The 18745-nt window shown below is 41.4% G+C and overlaps 1 protein-coding gene across 1 annotated transcript; it reads right to left on the bottom strand.

Moving 5' to 3' along the window:
• Window positions 1–4277: 4277 nt before the first annotated feature.
• On the bottom strand, window positions 4278–15082 carry Sfrp4 (secreted frizzled related protein 4). Its single transcript, XM_003470085.5, has 6 exons — window positions 14398–15082; window positions 12605–12685; window positions 12439–12504; window positions 10326–10524; window positions 7702–7765; window positions 4278–5110 (listed from the first exon to the last, which is right to left on the bottom strand). The coding sequence occupies exons 1-6, from the start codon at window positions 14840–14842 to the stop codon at window positions 4925–4927; spliced, it is 1041 nt and encodes a 346-aa protein (XP_003470133.1). The 5' UTR covers window positions 14843–15082; the 3' UTR covers window positions 4278–4924.
• Window positions 15083–18745: the final 3663 nt, after the last annotated feature.

The raw sequence follows: 18745 nt of genomic DNA, 5'->3' as shown, positions 1-18745 counted from the left end.
CCTTGGGCAATATGTGCAATTTAGAATGTCCCATCTCATCTTTGCCATCTGTTACCTTCCCTCTGGGTGGACATGCATCATGTGTGATGTCTCTCCTGGCCTTCCCAAGTCCTCCAATCCTCTCAAAATCTTCCCTTCTGATGCAATCCTTGCATGTTTACCTCCATTTTGGAACCTGCTTCTCTAGGACCAGGCTAGCATGCTCACCATCAATGAAATAATTTTAAAATTTTCACGTCTCTATGGCTTCAAACAATAGTACTTTCCATTTTGCTCTCCAATAACACTTCAATAATACCTTATAATTACAAAAGTATCACATGTTCATTAAACAACATACATATGGTATCAGAAGCCTTTTTTGGCAATGTAGGTAGCTTTGAAATTTCTTGCATCTGGTCATCAGTGATGCATTGTTAACATATTAGTGCAGATATGGATAATAGAATAATCGAATTACAACACAACCATTAACTAGGTTATATTTTACAGACAACCTGATACCACCCCCGTGAGTGGTCGGGGGTCAGGATTAACTACAGTAGTCATGGGTTTGATGGCTCCTTCAGAATTGCCATGGAGGGCAAGATCAGGAATGTGAAGACACAAACTTGAATTAGAGTTGTGGTGAACTCAAGAACAGTGCTTAAGACAAAGATGACACAAATACATAAATAAAAATATAAATAAAAAATAATGACAGTTGGGAGGTTAATGGAACAAAACCCTTTGTGCCTATTACTCTTTGTGTCTTTTTAATTTTCTTCTTCTGGTCTTGAGATTTTGGCAACAGTGGAAGATGATGTGTCACAAAAATCTGTCCTACTTTGTCATGCCTTGAGAGTGCATTGGAAGTCCATTCATACAAATCGTTAGAGAAAATAAGCTGTTTCATTCATAAGATTTTGATGCTGTATTATCAATTCATTCACCAAACCAGGGAAAATGTCTGGAAAGATACACACCACAATGCTAAACTTGACCTGTGAAATAACTTTGATATTTTGGGTGGTTTTTTATTTAATCTTTTTTTTTTTTTTTTTTGGTCAGTAACTTAATAATGAAAACAGAAGATTTCTTTGCTATCCTAGGATCAGACATCTCCTTTGGGGTATTAATATTAAAATAGACAACCTATCCCACATCCTCCACTGATCAGAAGCTGGCCTGACTCCTTATCAATTAAGAGATAAAGTTAGCAATTAATGTTTAGGTGGATGTGCTTCTCAAGTGATGAATAGGTCTTTCAGAGTAAAATGCTCCTCGAAAGAATTTCCCCTTTAGGAAATATGATCAGCGTTAGCAATACCAGATGATAATCAAATGCATTTCTAGGGTAATAAATAAGAATTCCCTTTCAATGCCCAGATTTGTGTTGCAAAATCATCAGTGCATGATTTCATGGTGAATTAAAACTTAACTCTAGGGTACAGCTCTTTCTCACTCTGTGTGAGACGTCAGACAAGTCCTCCCGCAACCTGGCTCCAGTGAAACAGACTGTAACTTCATGTCATCATCGCCAGCACTGTCACCTCTTACACTGCAACAGCAGGTGGAGACTCTTGGTCCCAATGTACCTTTTGTTTTTACTCAGGACTTGTTTTCCCCAAACAGTAGCACCCTTGAGCTGGTACAAGACAAGGAGGTTATTGAGATAATGCAATAGAAAATTATAGATATTGCAGCACAGAAATCAAAAGTGTGGTTAGATCAGAGAGTGGTTTCGAACTGGAAAGTAAGGATAAAGCCTGATAATACAAGTTGTCATGTACCTCACGAAAAGATTTGTGCAGAAGGAAATCTTTTTTCTTTGACACTCTCTGATTCTTCTGATTCTCTAGTTAACAATTTGTATTATTATATTTGATACTTCACAAAATTGAGGAGATACTATAGGCTTTTCCCAGTAATTGAGAAGTCAGTCTTGTCAGTCTATCTATCTATCTATCTATCTATCTATCTATCTATCTATCTATAGCACGTATATATTTAGCTCTATCTACCATCTACATACTCACCTACCTACCTATCAACCCATCGATTTATCTATGGATGGCATTCCCTTTTAGATATCTAAGCCTTCATTTACGCAGCTTCCTGGGTGTTGAAAGCATGGAAAATGTGGTAGCTAGTGGCCCACCCATTAAAGGAATAAGTTCATGAAAGAGTGTTTCTTGTGCCAAACTCACATGTATAAAATTATGGAGGAGTGGAGTTTGGAAAGTCAGACTTTGCACGTTCAAGTGGTCCACAGCATGATGGACAAAACCGTCAAGAATTTTTCATATTGGGCATATTCCTTGGCCCAATATGCTACTTCAATAAAACTATCGCAAGAAACTAATTAAGGACATGGACAGACACTTAGCTCCCCAGATGTTTATTAAGTATGTTTACTTAACCTAAATGCTCAGCAGCATAAGTGTTTGTTCAAGGATACATACCACAGAACTCAACACAGTAACTAGAAAAGACAGTCAGCTTTGTTGTCATGAGGACTAACCTCAGTAAAGAACTGGGTTAAGGAGGCTTTCAAACACAATGCACAAAAGGCTCCCACTGTTATGTTTTTTGAATCACTATGTAAATGCATGGGAAGCACCTGAAGAATTACACACCAGCAAGTAACCCTGATTACCTGTGTGTCCTGGTGAGTGGCATTAGGTAGGACTTTAAATTACTTTCTTTTGATTCTGTGCATATTTAGTGCTTACATAGAATACATGTTTACTATGGTATTAAGAGAGCAAAAACACTGTGGGATTTTGTTTGTTTGTTGTAAAAAGGCACGGCCTCCAGTTACCCAGTTTTACATTTGTCAATAAATTATTGCAAAATGCTTTTCCTGATTAAAAAAAATCCCAAGTACGGGGCTGGGGGATTTAGCTCAGCGGCATAAGCGCCTGCCTTGTAAGCAGGCAGTCGTGAGTTTGATCCCCGGTACCAGAAAAAAAAAAAAGGAAAAAGCAAAAAAAAAAAAAAAAAAAAAAAAAAAAAATCCCAAGCACTTCAATTCTTCTTTCCGTATGTTTATATTTATCTCCCTACCCCACCCTCCGCATGTATTTAGGTGAAGAAAATATTTTCAGTGAGAAAACCAAACTTAGGAAGCTCACATGAAATCATTCCCACAACTGGTCTGTGTTGTCTCAGGATAGGTTAGAGCTTACCTTTCACTTTTCATAATAACCAGTCAATGGCTTGGTTAATCTATACCCCAATCAAACTCATGAAGGTGACTAATTTAGATATGATTTTGTGTAATAGAATATAATTTCAATAAAATATTCAATGTAAGCTTTGCTTAGATTTGTAAAGCCATTCGTACATCTTTATTATATTCAGTTTTGCTCTATAAAACATTTACATGTATTTCCTCCTTTTCTACAGAGTAGCGTCTTCCATGTTGATTCCTCTCCCCCGCCCCCATGGAATTGCTAATTCCTAAGGGAGTAAAATAGGTTATCCATGGTTTTGCATGGCTTTTGCAAGAGTCTTTAAGTTTGGATGCTATGCAGAACCCCTAACAGGCTTTCCTTAGGGACCAAAGAGGTTTGGTTTATTTAACAAGACCACAAGCTGAGTTTATTGATACCCTCACGTGGGTGCATCTACTGGGTTTATTTAGCTCCATCACCCTGTGGTGGCAGCCCTGGCTGAAGCTTTCAGAAGGCTCTAGGTACGCACAACAGATTTCTTATTGATCCTACTTCTGTTTCCACTTGGACTTGCACTCATATTTTACTTTTGAGTCCCAGTGACAATAAAGGTGAAATCAAATCATGTCTTAATCATCTTATGTGAATGGAGCATGTTTACTTACCCTCCTCTGAGGAGCAGAGATTACGGCAACTCTCCAGGGCACATAACTCAAGCTTTCTGATGGTTCTGCTTCCTCAATACACAGCAAGTGGACAAGTGGATCTCTGTCCACCCTCATAGGCACAAGGCTGGTGTGTGGTGGCTGTCATGGTCTGAGAACCAGCCTGGGAGCTCTTGTACAGCCCCATAGGCATTGCTTTAAGTGCCTGCATTTGCAGAGAGAAAGTTCTCTCCAGTTTGGCAATCAGAACACTGGAATGTCCCAGCAGTCTCATATCTCATCTGTGGGTGTAAAACCCTCAGGGCTGACTCACGCATTGGTACCTACATAATAATGGGAAAAACAAAGTCCCCATTCCGGCTCTTCATAGAAGATATTGACAAGAAGCATTGTGATCGTGGGATCATCACATCTCCACCACAGCATGATAACCAGAAAACAAGAATCACAGCGCTGTCTCTCTGCCTCTCCTGTTTATTTGTCATTATTTAGTTCTTAAGAGTTTCTAACTAAACACAGAGCTGGAAGTTTTCTTACAAACACCCATTACAATTTTCCACACCCTACTTCTCCAGAGTTTTTCAAACAATCCCCATCCCTCCTGCAGATAAGAAACCTATAAAGATCTCTTTGACATTCATTTCTCTTGCTCTCTTCAGAAGCACATTTTCAGTCACATTTTAAAATGTCACTAAGGTTCTAAGAAATAAAATATTTTGTTAAAAAATTAAAGTGTTTCGTTTCAAATATGGCATTAATTTTACAATGCGCATATTAGGTCAAACAGGAAGAACAAAAGCCTATTTCCCCAAAACAGAGGCCACAAGAGTGTGTACCTGGGCCACTCTCAATACAAAAAAAATGCTTCTGACCAGCCTTAATTATTATACCTGCCATCCCAGAGCGCCAGCCACCCATATGGCTTGCAGTGGCTTAAAAGGAAAAATGGAAGCAAATCATTAAAGAGAATGCTGCAAGATGTGTCTATGAACAGGACTGCAAAAATCCGCAAGGCAAGGGATGTGTGGCCTCACATCAGCCGTTCCAGGCAATGCCCGGCCTCATGCTGTAAGGAAGTCTCCATTTCTGAAAGCAGTTAGCTCACACTCGTTTCGAGTTTGTCTTCCTCTGTGCACTTCTAGCTTTGATGTTCTTCTTAGGGCTGGCGGGTTTGGGAGCAGGTGGCTTCCCCTTCGGTTTGGGAGGGTTACTACGACTGGTGCGTCCAGCTGTCCGCTTCTTGTCCTGAACTGTTCTCCGCTGTTCCTGAAGTCTCTCTTCCCACTGCTGGGAGGCAATTTGTAAACATGGCCATCAGATACAGCTCACATCTTTGTGTGGTAAAGTAACACCAGACATTGTCCATGGAATTTGAAACATCAGTGCAATTTTTTTGTATGTAATATCTCAAGGACTCCAATTATAACTACCTTATGTTGAGCACTTAGCATGTACCTGGGGTGAACTGGAAAGTGCTCAATACACAATTAAGTTGCCACAGGAGTTCATTTATTTCAAGCTCACAAAAGCTATTATAAATGTCACAACCAGTCAACAAGCATGGAGAGGTTATTTGTAGAAGGCCATATAGCTGCTAAGTATCTCAACAGGATTCAAATCCATCAATGTCTCTAGAGCTCCTCTCCCCTGCCCTGAAATTTTTACCATCAGCCCTATAATGCAACATTCCTACTCTGCAAATCCTTCAAAAAAAGATTTGATAAGGCTAAAAGAAACTTATGCAACCTCATTAGCAAGTCAGATGATTCTTAATATACTCACATCCAAATGAAAATGGAAAGCCTGAGTACATCTAGTACAATAAGGATCCCCAACCTCGTTGGCACGAGGGACCAGTTTCACGGAAGATGATTTTTCCCCACATTGGTGTGGTGGTGACAAAGGATGGTTCCAGGCTGGTTGAAAGGATTCTAGCCCTCACACATACTGTTCACAGTCGGCTTTGCTCTCCTGGGAGAATCTGATGCTTTGGATCAGGCCGTGATATCAGTGAAATGCAAATGAAGCTTCACTTGCTGAACTTCTGCTCAATTCCTGCTGTGGGGCTGGTTCCTACCAGGCCATGGACAGGTATTGGTCCTGGCCAGTGGGCTGGAGACTCCTGCAGTACACTGCCTCTACCTATGCACTGGGGATACCTTCCAGGATCCGCCCAGCACGTGGTGGAAACCATGAAATAGTTCTAAACTCCATACATACTATGTAATTTGCCTGTGCACACATATCTATGATAAAGTTTAATTAATAGACTAAAAAATAACAGTAAAAATTTAAAAATCATAACAACATATTAAAATAAAATTTAAATCAACATGGCCTCACTCTTGTAAAATACCTCAGTTTTGCACTATGGTTTTGGACCATGACTGACCACAGTCTACAAACTGACATGAAACTACGGATAAGGGGGCTTACTGTGAGCTACTAAAGTGCTGAGCTACACAGGCTGTTAGGAAATGAATCATTCTGGATGACCAAGTTTCCCTGAAACCAAAAGATGTACTCTTTATATTGCTCATGTAAGACACCACTGAAAATGAGTCCACTTGGACAGAAATTGTTTATGCTACCACATACATGATCCTTCTCTGCTAGGGTCTGTTTCATTTGGCAAAGCATTTGAGCAGCATCACAGGCTAGGCGGAGTTCTTGGTACCAGAAATGCAATAAAAAAGGAAAACACTGTTCCTCCCCTCTTAGGGAATATTCTAGTCTATTCTCAAATAATAAATTTATTAATGTATGTTGCTACTGTATGGTGATATTTTTTTCAAATTCTTACTGAAGTGTACAGGAATATTTGTTGCCAAAGTGAATGGCCCAGAGATCTGTGATTTCTGAAGCTTTGTTTTCCACAGCAATCACAGGTCCTTCTGGTCAACCTACCTTCCATGGATGTTACTAATCGACTACATGCTTGGAAACCAGATAACCAAGTCTCCTAGAATTTTCTAGGTGTATGAGTAGTGAGTAGTAGCAATACTACTCACACGCTTGAGGATATTTTGAGCTTTCTGCCATGTGTTTTGGCTCAGAATTAGCACATAGTGTTTGGTTCCCTTACGTAGACATGCTCTGGGTGAACAATGCCACAGTATTAATGCATTCTCTCTAAATCAATTATTAACATACACTCCTTCCTTGTCCCACTCTTTTTATTCACACAAACTAGAGAACACAAGCAGGAGCAATTCCTTTTCCTAAAACATAAATTCTCTTTAGTATGTTTAAGCTTCTTTTCAGGAGAAAGAGTTATTTTAAATGTTTCAAACCAAGTACTTGATATCTTTAGCTCAGGTGCGATTTCTCATTTTGGGAAAAAAAAAATATTCTACGTCCTCTAATTCAATTGTCAATATCTCTATGATGCTGTCAGTAAAATAATTTAGCCAAAAAACAATTACTTTTTGCATATGATTTTTGATAGACGTCTTACCTTATTTTAAGTATGGAGAAAGATTTTTCCATAGGTAGCAAGGGTATAAATTTTAGGACGAGGTATCTGGATATTTGCATATCTTTCATATACAGTATCTGTTAGTTTTAGGTTCAGTGGATATTCTGCTAACATATCTTATTACAATTAAAACAATGGTAATAAATAACCTTTTAATCTGGAAAAAATAGTACATTAGAAATGAATACAACTAAATTAACTGAATCCAAATGATAGATTTCTGATAAAACTGCTAATAAGAATAGCTAAACTTCTTAACTACTTATTCAAAAGACAAAGATTGTTGCTACTGCTGGCTTTCATGGGCGCTTACAGATGAGTCAACGTGAGAAACTCCCAAACTGCACAGAATTTCCTTACATGTATTAATTTCCATATTCATGGTCCCAATTATACTTACTATGGATCTTTTACTAAGTTGATCCCTCCATTTTTCTACTAAGCAATTTTCAAGAAGCATCATCCTAAAAAAAAAGGTAATTTATCTTAGAAAAAGTAGCTTTTGACTGCAAAAGTAAAACGTTAAAAGATAAAAAAATCTTAAAAACATTATTCAATAACCCTTATCTCCATAATCCACATAACTTAAATGTGTATACTATTTGTATTTCCTTATAATCTCCCTTGTCCAAGTACATATATGGACACACAGGTATACATAATCACACTAAATATTTAAGGCATCCCACACCTTTCCTTTCCTCATGGTACACATTCACTGATATAATGATCAAAGCTCAAACATTAACTTTAAACAATATATTATAACTATGAATATCTACTTAATTACTTGCTTCTGTTGAATCCTGATTTGTGTTTATCTGTCATTATCAGTGCTGTTGAATAGCCTTGTAAAAAGTAATGAGTAATGATCTATTATTTCCTTGGGACAAATTTCTAAAAGAACATTTAGGTCAAAGAATATTTTTAAAAAGATTTTCAGTACACAGCGCCAATCTGTTTTCAAAATGGCCATTCTTTCATCCAATTTACTAACAGTGTTAGGTAGAAATAGTCATTTTATTTGGCTTTTGAAATGAAGGAAGGACATTCCTTAACATTATTTGAATTTTTTTGGAAACTAAATGGATTTATGCATACATATTTCCATATTCTAATACTGGTTTTCAATTAACTCTTTTTAGAATAGTGTCATCAATTCTTTGTCACATCACCTCAAGATTTTTTTCAACTTTTATTAACCTATTTGCATTTGTGATTTTTATGGATATAATACTATGTGGTTAAGTACGTATGCTGCTATGTCCCTTCTAAGTCACATATTACTTTTATATTTACAAACTGTTTTGTTTTTCAAAAGCAGAGTATAGTCACTTAATTGTAACCTCTTTAAGTTTTAAAATATTTGCTAAATTTAACCTCCTTGAAATGTATTTTATAGTTCAGTATAAAGTGAAAAAAAACATACTTTTCTTCCCCCAAACAAGTATATTTGTAACATGAACTAACGTTCTTTTTCTGTTGATTTGGCATATTTCTTTTACGATAAAACATCTACTATGCACGGCCTTCTGTTCCGATAATTCTTGCACTGTTTTATCGTTTACTCTGAACCACTTGGTTTTAACAAATGTTAAAATAGCATTGTGTTTTAACCCCTTTGTGAGTCCCATGATGCATATCTCTTCTAATTTTTGCAAAATCTCCTTTGCATGTCCTTATTTCCCCCAATTATCATCAGTATCTTTTGTGAAGACATAAATCCCAGTAACCCAAAAACATTTGTGCTAGACTGGATCTATGATCCACTCATCTGTCCAAACGGAATTTAATGACTAGCAACCTGCTGTCTCCACTTCCCCAAGCACTGCAGGACACAGAACTAGCCCAGAGCCATGAATCGCCTCTTAACAGAGACAAGATATAATAAGTAGGATGGCTTGGAAGTCAAGAACACAAGGCAGCCTGTGAGGAAGTATACAAGCATGGATGAAATACATAAGAAGCTGCCAAGCTGAGCATGGTGGTGCACACTTGTAATGCCAGCATTTGGAAGGCTGAGACAGGATGGATCACTGCAATTTTGAGGCCAGCTCGGGCTCTACAGTGAGTTCAAGGCCAACATGAACTGCACACCAAGACCCTGTCTCAGAAAAAACAAAAGCAAACAAACAAAAAAAAAAAACTGTCCCACTGAGGTCAATTTTAAAAGATATTTTTGTTTTCTTTTTGGAGGAATGCAGTCTTGGCCTGCACCCAAAGCAAACACATAAGCGCACCTAGCAAAAAAATAAAAAAGATGACTTGTTAGATACAAATGCATGATTTTCCTAGGGAAGTATATTGTAGTAAGTGATGCGACCCGTCCTGGAGCACAGGCAGAAGAGTTTGACTTTGTTAAAAAGAATACATTGACAATATGAAAGAATGCTCTGGAAAAGGATATGGAGGCAAAAATTCCCAGCTGGAGAGTCTGCGTGAATACGGAAGTGTGCTCATTTGTTTTTATTTTGACTGGTAATGACTTGAATTGATAGGCACACATTCTGAGATTCAGAAGTCACCTTATCTTGTGAATGTGTGCATGTGTGTGTGTGTGTGTGTGTGTGCACAGCGTCCTATCAAACACTGTCAAATGCACATTGGGAAAGCATGTGCCACTGTCCTCTCCTCTCTGAAAGATGCATAGCTCACCTGTAAGTTATTAAACCGATCTTTATAAATTCAGTACCTTTCACACTAACTTTGTTTAAATAATTTTTAAAGAAGTGTTCTTACTCAAAATAACTGACTTTCCTATAGATTCTTGAAATCAATGAATCCGGAAATTGATTTTAAAAGACTGCATGCAAATTCTTCTTTCCTTTTTTTGAATTCCATAAGAATTGATACTTAGCATATAAAACATCCTACTAAAACTACTTATTTGGAAAGAATGACCAAGGCCATTTTGGCCTGTGTGTGTGCGTGAGTGCGCTCATCCGGGTGTGTTTTAACTGTAGCTCCTAGGTGAGCTCTGTGCTGTGTGAGCTGCATGCAGATCCCTGTGTCCCCGGAGCTCACCTTGCACGCCACTCGTAACACATGATGAGGACGTCTTGATGGGGCAGGATGTGAGGACACTGGCAGGAAGAATTCGTGATGAGCGGGACTTGGGTTCGAGGGATAGGGGACGAGGACTTGAAGATCTCTTTGACATCCACCACGGTTGTGACTTCATTACAGCCGCTCCTCTGCACGGCTTTTATTTTAGCATGAATAACTACAATTTAAAAAGCCAGATAAGTGTTGTTTAGAGCCTTTGGGGAAAAAACTAAGACAGGTATATTGGAGCCAAATCTTGAGCTGCTATTAAAGAATCACTGCTGTAATTATGGTCATGTCCAAGCAACCCCAATGCAGGCAAAAAGCCCACATAGTCATATGCTAAATGCAAAACATCCCATATTGTTACCACCGTCTCAGAAGTTCTAAATCACACTACAAGATGGAAAAGCTCTGTCCTGAGGTCAGCAAAATTTCAGAGAAACATTTACTTATTTCTCTGTTCCCTTACGACGATCTGCAGTGAATATCACCTATGCTCAGATTCTGAAGTCACTGCAAAGTTTGTATTCCCTCAGTCACCCCTCTAATGCTTGACCTTATTCTGCTAACAGAAAATGTTATTAGAGTCATAACATTTTCTAACTGCAAAGAATCTCTGGGGATTGCTGTTCTCAATCCTTTAATTTCCCAGACTGACAGAGGAAGGCCTGGGGTGAGCTGTTATTACAGATGGCTGTTCCTTGTCATTGTCTTTGATCAGGTTTTAAATCCTGGCCTCTCTGGCTCCTTGCTATTATTTCTGCCTCCCATGGACTTGTCATTAGCCTAATATGGATCTGTGTTGGATTCTATCCTAAAGTTGCCTTATGGAGGAGCCAAAAGCGCTTGAACAGAAAAATGTTTTATTTTCAATGTTGCTGCAAGGCCGTGATGCCCCAGAGACTAGCTTGGCAGAGAAACTGCTAACATCCATCTAAGGCTGGGTCAGAGTGGATGAGGGACTACGTAGCCCTGACTATGACAATATCCACACAGGACAGGTTTCAAGATAAAAGCTACTAGAAAAGATCATGTACTTATTTTGTTGTTGAATTATCCACAATGGCTCTTTGGGATTTTCCAAACTGATAGTCTCAATACAGGTTCTTTTTTCATATTTTTGTACTGTTGTGACCTTCCTACTATCATATGTGATATATAACCCAGATTTTCTTACTGATATAAAATTTTGCTTTGAAATACAAAAGCTAAGCTAGTAAATACACTGAATACTTTTCTCCAAAATACTTTTCTGTTATTTCTGCAGAAATAATTGGGGTTTTTTTGTTTGTATGTTTATCTGTTTGTATTGAGACAGAGTCTCGCTCTGCATTCAGGCTGGCCTTGAGCTCAGTTTGTAGCTCAGGCTGGTCTCAAGCTGGCAATGATCCTCCTGCTTCAGCCTCCCAAGTGCTACGATTACAGGCATGTGCCACCACGCCAGGCTGCAGAAATCACTGGGATAATGCATTAAAATATAAAATAGCCCCAGTAGAATAAAAAAATTTAAAGAATATATTTTTAGTTAAATAGTACCTTCAAAGGACGACAGTAGAATTAAAAATAATGAAAACATTTAAAATATCGTAATTAACTTTTTCTTTGAAGAAAATGCTAAACAGCCCTTTTAAATAAGAGAGAACACTTCTTTTGATACCGCAGCCATAGATTTTGTGATTAACATATTAACTCATAATTTCTTGAGGGTGTTAAATATTTGTAACTATTTATAAGTAAAAGATATATAGGCTGATCTTAATTCCCTGAGCCTTAGATCATCAAATCCCTAGACCTCCAGCCACAGGAGGATGCTAAAAGAAGAATAATGGAATATGACTTTACTAATAGTATTTTTAAGATGCTTAGAGCAAGATGTTAAATTTCAAATCTGATCCAAGTAACAGCTGTCACTCAGGTCATTTACTTTGGTTTCCCACTCAACTTAACTCAGAAAAGCAAGCTCTCTTATAATTATTATTGTTCCACCCAAAGGCTGCATAATTAGTTAGAAAGTCATCAGCCGTATTTATTGCATCTAGCAGACCGTGTGTCAAGTCCCCAGAGTGAACTGCTGGGTGCAAGGACTCACCGTAGCTGTAGTTCTTGCTCAGGTATGTTGCCAAAGTTGGCTTCACTTTCTTACACTTGCACCGATCTAAAAAAAAAAAAAACAAAAACGCCAAAGGTTGGTAAGAAGTTGGAAAGGAGCACAGTGTGGGCTCGGGTAGGCATAGAAGGGATGAAGGCGAACTGACCTGGGCTGAGGCGTTTGCAGTCTGCATCCAGGGGCCTCTCCTGCACCATCATATCTGGGGTGACATCCAGCCACTTTGCATCTGAAACACACAACACCAAGTGGGTCAGTCAACAAATGGGGCTCTCACTCAACTGCAGTAAGAAACCATCTGATGATTGTACTAAAGGTAATAGGAAAGAGTAAAGAAAGCATTGACGGTCAGCTACGTTCAGAAGACACTTCCAGCTAAGGAAAGAAGTCCTTCGGGTTACACTTTACCTCCCCAAGCACAAATTCATTCAAGGCAATGCAAATCTATTCAACCCTCCTGAATAAATTACATTGCTCTCTCCCAAAGCTATGTTAAAATATTGATTTTCCATGTGATAGCATAAATTTTTATTTCACCTTGTTCAATTTTTTGACAGAGTCTCGCTGTGTAGTTCAGGCTTGCCTTGAACTCACTATGTAATCCTGACTGGCCTCCAACTCGTGGCAATTCTCCTGCCTCAGCCTCCTGAGTGCGGCTCTCCCTCTGACAGTTTAATCAAAACAATCAGAATATTTCTAAATCCCTGCTCCACATTTTGCAAGGCAAAAACAATTTATAGCTGCTGAACTGACACCAAGCACTACTGGGTGTGGTGGCACAAAGCTGTAACCTCAGCACCCTGGAAGGTTAAAGCAGAAGGATCGCAAGTTCCAGCCCAGCTTGGACAACTTAGTGAGATCCTGTCTCAAAAAAAAAAAAAAAAAAAAAAAAAAAAAAAATTAAAAAAGAGAGAGAGAGAGTGTGTGTGTGTGTGTGTGTGTGTAAAGTGTAAGGATGTAGCTCAGTGGGAAGTTCCTGGATTCAATCTCCAGCGCTGAAAAATAACTTAAGCAACAAATACACGTTTCTAAACTCAGAATTAGAGAAGAATTTGAATTTGCCTCTCCACTTAACTGCTTCTTGTTCACGTTTAGGGCTCTGCTTAGCGGTCATGTATTGGCATAACATCCTCTCTAGCAGGGAACAACCTGTCTTAGAGAAAGCTTGGATAAAAAAAATGCAGAACTATTCTAAGGTTTCATTTCAAGAAGTGAGTTTAATCCTGCCTCATCCAACAAAAGCAGCGAAATGGCCAAAGAGGAAGGAGGGAGGTAAAGAGGCCGAGATCAGATTAGCTAAAATGCCACAGCCCTTGGCTGCCCTTAGTACCCAGGAAACAGAGGCCCCGTTTCCCAGGACTGCTGCATCTACAAACCTCACTCCCATTGGGGTAGGGAGGGGAGGGCACGACTGCTCTTACAGATCTTTCAAGAAGGAGCAACTAGACGATTCACCCGTGCCTGGTGAATTATGAATTAAACAAGTCAATGCATGCACGCAACAGGCTTAACGCTACACACACACACACACACACACACACACACACAATGTAGTATCTGGTATTATTCTTTTGTAAATAAAAACATTGCTAATGGCTCCCTGGCAACCAATATTTATTTATTTATTTATTTCTGAGGATGGATCCAGCCTCTTGGCACTGAGTTACATCTCCATCTCTATATTAAATTTAAAGACAGGGTCTCGCTAATTTGATAAATTGCCCAGGTTGGGCTCTAAGCTTCTCTTGCCTCAGCCTCCCGGAGTGCTGGGCATAAGCAGTTTATTTTCCCCTTTCATAGAGTATCCTGCAGGTCCTTACCGCTCAAAAGTCCCCACCTCTTCCCACCTCCTCCAAACCTAGAAGTGAGCCACGCCCAAGGGGCTCTCAGGTGGCAGCCCCAGGCCGGGACAGCACCTCCAGCTGCCCTCCGGTGCCTCACCCTCCGGGAGGTCCGTGACGATGGCCTCGGGCGATATGCACACGCCGCGGTCGTAGACGGGCAGCTCGTCGCAGGCTAGGCTCTCCGGCCAGCTGTGGTTGTAGCGATTCATGAGCGGTTCGCAGCCGTCGCGCGCGCGCTGGCACACGGATTTGCAAGGTTTGATCGGGTCGTGCAGGAACTCTAGCGCGCAGATGGGCGCGTACATGGCGCAGAGGAAGAAGCGCAGCACAGCGCTGCAGTTGGCGTCCACCAACTCCTCGTATTGCTCGATGGCCAGCACAGCGTTCTCCTGCGTGCTGTGGTGCAGGTGGTTGGGCATCCGCGTGAGGTTCCAGGGCATCGAGCTGCACATGGGGATGCGCACCGCCTCGCAGGGCGCGCCGCGCACGCCTGGCGCCAGGCGCAACCAGAGGAGCAGCGCGGCGAGCACGCAAGGGACCATGGCGCTGCTTTCACGCTCCGTGGCCCGCCGGACCTCTACAACCGAGCCTCCCGAGAGGTGCAGGAGGATCCGGAGCAAGTCCTCGGGGTCGCCGGAGAGGTCCCCGTCCCACTTCTGCAGAGATCTGCCGTCGGGAGCACGGTGCGCTCGGCCTCGGGGGCGCGCACCGCCCGGGCAGCTCGGAGCGCGGTCGGCTCGGCCATGGCGCGACCTATTTATCCCTAGCTCCCCTGACGTGGGCCGCGCGCTCCCCGGCCTCTGGCTCCCCTCTGCCCCACCCCCGACCCCTGTGTGCAGCAGCGCTGACATCATCTCCTCTTGGCTTTGCATAGCCCCTAAGTCCCTCCTTCTTTTCTTGGGATCAAGATAAAAAGAGCATCTGGCTAGTCTAGCTGGGCAAGGTACTGAAGGGTGCAGGAGAGAAATGCCAGAGAAAGCAAAGCGCGCTTGGCCCCACGGCCCCGGATTCTCCCTTAAGGAGAGGGGTGGGGCACAGCCGCTCTCTAATCCGGAGACCTGTTTGCTTTGTCCAGTAGGGGGCGAGAGACGCGCTGTGCAGGGACACTGTAGGGGAGATAGCAGACAACTTTCCTACTGAGGCACTCTATGTAAACCACCCCACGCGCCCTGGTTCTGTGAAGCTTGTTTTTGTTTTGTTGTGGTGACGGTAGTGGTAGTGGACATTCGCTGTGGCTTAGATTTTTCCAGAACTGCACTTGGATTGTGTCTGCTCCAATATTTAAACAGTACGGTTTAGAGCCACCATGGGGTCTTCTAGTTTGACCGCGGTCTTCTGTAAGCAACCTTCATGTCAAATGACTTTCATTGGCACAGCCTAATATTTTAGGCGGGGAGATCACTCCGAGGGGCCCTTTACTACTGAGCTGCATCCCAAGCCCTATGTATTTATTTATTTATTTATTTATTTTTCCTTTTGAGACAGTCTCTCACTAAATTGTCTAGGATGACCTTGAACTTGGCCGTCTTTTGGCTTCTGCCTGTCAAGTACCTGGAAACCCAAATGCTGATCTCTGATGTGCTTGGGAACAGTTACTTGAATAGGAATCTATGTTTCGTGGGAAGAGAGTATTTTGTTTTTTTAATTTTCTCTTCTATCTTGTTTGCATTAAGAAGAGGTAAGACCAACACCTGGACCCACCCATTACCCACAGAAAAGGGAAGCTTACTTGTAGCTAGCCTGCACCAGTTTGTATGCTTTGGCCATAAGACTTTCGGTGTATATTTGCTATGAGCATTAACAATTGAAAATGTGTTCTCTGAATAACAATCTTTAAAACTACAGTTCTTTTTGAAATCTGAATTTGAGGCAGACTGCTTTTCTTGTTTTTGTTTTTCTCTCCAAGCTGAGGCCCACAAAGTTAGTTTAGTTTGACCTTGACCAAGACAGAGGACTAAAATAGCTGAAAAAATAAGTATTTCTGATATTTACTGGACCTCTGCAGTGGCCCAAACTTGGTGCTAAGCACTTCAAATGCATTTTTCTTTTAAGGAACTTGAGTTAAACTAGATAAGTTAAAAGGATCAATAAGACACACATATTTCAGGATTCACCAGTGGAGTTCTGACCACTGACAACAGCCCAGGCCAGTGGAGAGAGATTCTGGTTTCCTCTAGAACGGATTTAAAGCTGCAAAGATACCAAATCAGGCTAGGAAACTATCAAGCAAGCAGAGTGATACAGATGAAATGTATCAGGTCATTTCCAGCAGGGAAATCCCAGGAGTCTAAACTCTTAGCTTCCTGACAAAGACTTTCAACATGAGTTCTTAACAGGGGAGCTAGAGAAGAGTGGACACCTCCCCACCCTTTTCTTAGGAGTAGTTCTGAGGAGGGTGAGCTTGGAAGGAGCTCACACTCCAACAGCCAGCTTGGATTTCTGCCTTTATGTCAGTCCCCAAGTCCCCAGGCTTAGGGCCCTGTCTGGTGTCCCCTGCTTGCATGTCTTCTACTTACTTGAGAGTGGAGCCTTTCTTTGAAAGACTCTTTCTTTACTCCATCAGCCCATGCTATTACTGCATTTCCCTGAAAATAACACCTGGCTGGAAAATACTCAGCCTTACAAACAAAAGGTCAAAAATGCCAGCTCCATCTGGCCTGTCTTCATCTCACCAGCCTTCAGAGTAGCCATGAGAGCATTGATAACAGGAAAGGCTAGGATGGGCTGATTGGGGTGGGCGTTTTTCATCTCTAGTCTTCAAGGCTGATCATTCCCCGGCTTGGTCTTATTTTGGGGGAAGAGGACAAGTCTCTCGTCTTTCTGCAGAACTGGGAACAGCAAGCTGAGGACACATCAAGGGATTTTGCCACCTGCCCTTTCTCATCCTGACTCCTCTGGGGACTGTGATCCCAGAAGAACGTACTGTGGCACTCAGTCCACTACTCTAAGCTTAGCAAGCTCCTTCCTCATGGGGCTTTCTCTCCAGCCACCTCTTCAGGCTCCCAAGTGCCTGCTTATCTGCCCATCTCTTACATACCTCCTGTTCCCTCGGGTTCCATCTTCAGGCTCTTCTAACTCACTGCTGCTTCAGGTTTTCTCATTTTTGACCTGGAGGACTGGAAAATTCATTACCCAGTTCCCCTGGAGGCTGGTCAGCCACTGCCCCAAGTGCCTCTTGGACTTCAAGTCCTGCCTATGTGCCCATGGTTTCTAAAGAGTAGAATCTTGTTGCTTTCTGGAAGTGCTTTCTACCTGTCTCCTGGGTATGTCCTCCTGTCCTGACTGTCCCACTCGAATCTAAAGCCAGCCAGATCTAACTGGAATTGATCTTCTTTCTCTACTAGCACTGAGCCCCAGTGACCCAAGCTAGAAATGCTTATCACTGATTGACTGACTGACTGATAGATTGATTAATTGATTAACAGTGATACAGGAGAATGAAACTCCCAACCTACTATGTCTGTGTTTTCTCTAAAATCGAAGAATGAATTATAGGAACAGTGGAGGTTAAGAGTAGAATATATTTATTCAGAGAAAAAAAGCTTCTGTCTGAGAGAGAGGCAGAAGTGAGTTGTCAAGGACTGTGTCTTTTCTGGGGACTTTTGTTGAATAAAACCATGGGGTGAGACAGGTTCAAGCTGGGGAAAACTGTGAACTCACAAAGCAGATGGGCATAATAAAGTGGGACAGAACTATGGTTAGCCAATAAGATTAACAGTTCAGGTACAATTGATTAAATTGGGGAAGTGAGTCAAGTAGAAAGGGAACATTCTTAGGGAACAGTGACTCTTTCCTTAGGGGGTTGGGATGGAGTCTCCTGTCTTCCTCAGGGTGATAGGGAGCTATTTAGAATAATCTTTTGTCTGGAGGCCTGGCCCACAGCAGGAGGAGCCTGTCTCCCCTAGAGCTGCAAAATATCTGGGCTTCTGCATTGGCTTCTTGGAGGACGTAGCCAACTCATTGCTTATAGTATTTCTAACTAACTCAGCTACCTGTAACAACAGGAGGCTACTGGGGATTAAGCCAGTGCTTACACACTGAGCTACATCTCCTGCCCATTTTATTTTTTATTGTGAGGCAAGTTTTCCCTAAATTGCTAAATTGCTTATACTGGGCTCAAACTTGTGATCCTCCCAAAGTCCTGGAGTGACCTGCATGCACCACATACACCCAGCTCTCTCTGAATCTAACTCCTTCTCTATTATGATTCTTAACTCTGTCCTTCCTTCTCCATTTCTCCGACCAGTGCCTTAGCACAGCCTGGATTTCTTGCCTGGATGAAAACACTCTCCTGCGTGGTCTTCCATCTTCTCTCCAGTCCAATGCACTCACCAGGCTGATGTCTCAATGCTTCCTTAGCTAAGTACATACCTGACATCCCTCTCCAGCTCTAAATCTATCAGTGACGCTCACCTTCTGCAATATTAACAGCAAAAATCCCTAAG

This window comes from Cavia porcellus, unplaced genomic scaffold (assembly GCF_034190915.1).
Source record: "Cavia porcellus strain 051 isolate PalLab524CR breed Dunkin Hartley unplaced genomic scaffold, mCavPor4.1 scaffold_23, whole genome shotgun sequence".
NCBI classification, from domain to species: domain Eukaryota; kingdom Metazoa; phylum Chordata; class Mammalia; order Rodentia; family Caviidae; genus Cavia; species Cavia porcellus.
The sequence above is the reverse complement of the archived record's forward strand: the minus strand, read 5'-3'. Positions and strand labels throughout refer to the sequence as shown.

Excerpts from the sequence above, each read along its gene's own strand:
- Sfrp4 (XM_003470085.5), bottom strand. The coding sequence starts at position 14,842 with ATGGTCCCTTGCGTGCTCGCCGCGCTGCTCCTCTGGTTGCGCCTGGCG. Across the intron at positions 7,766-10,325 it reads TGTTACGAGTGGCGTGCAAG|GATGATGCTTCTTGAAAATT; the intron begins GTGAGCTCCGGG and ends CTTTTTTTTTAG. Across the intron at positions 5,111-7,701 it reads AACTTAGTAAAAGATCCATA|CAGTGGGAAGAGAGACTTCA; the intron begins GTAAGTATAATT and ends ATTGCCTCCCAG.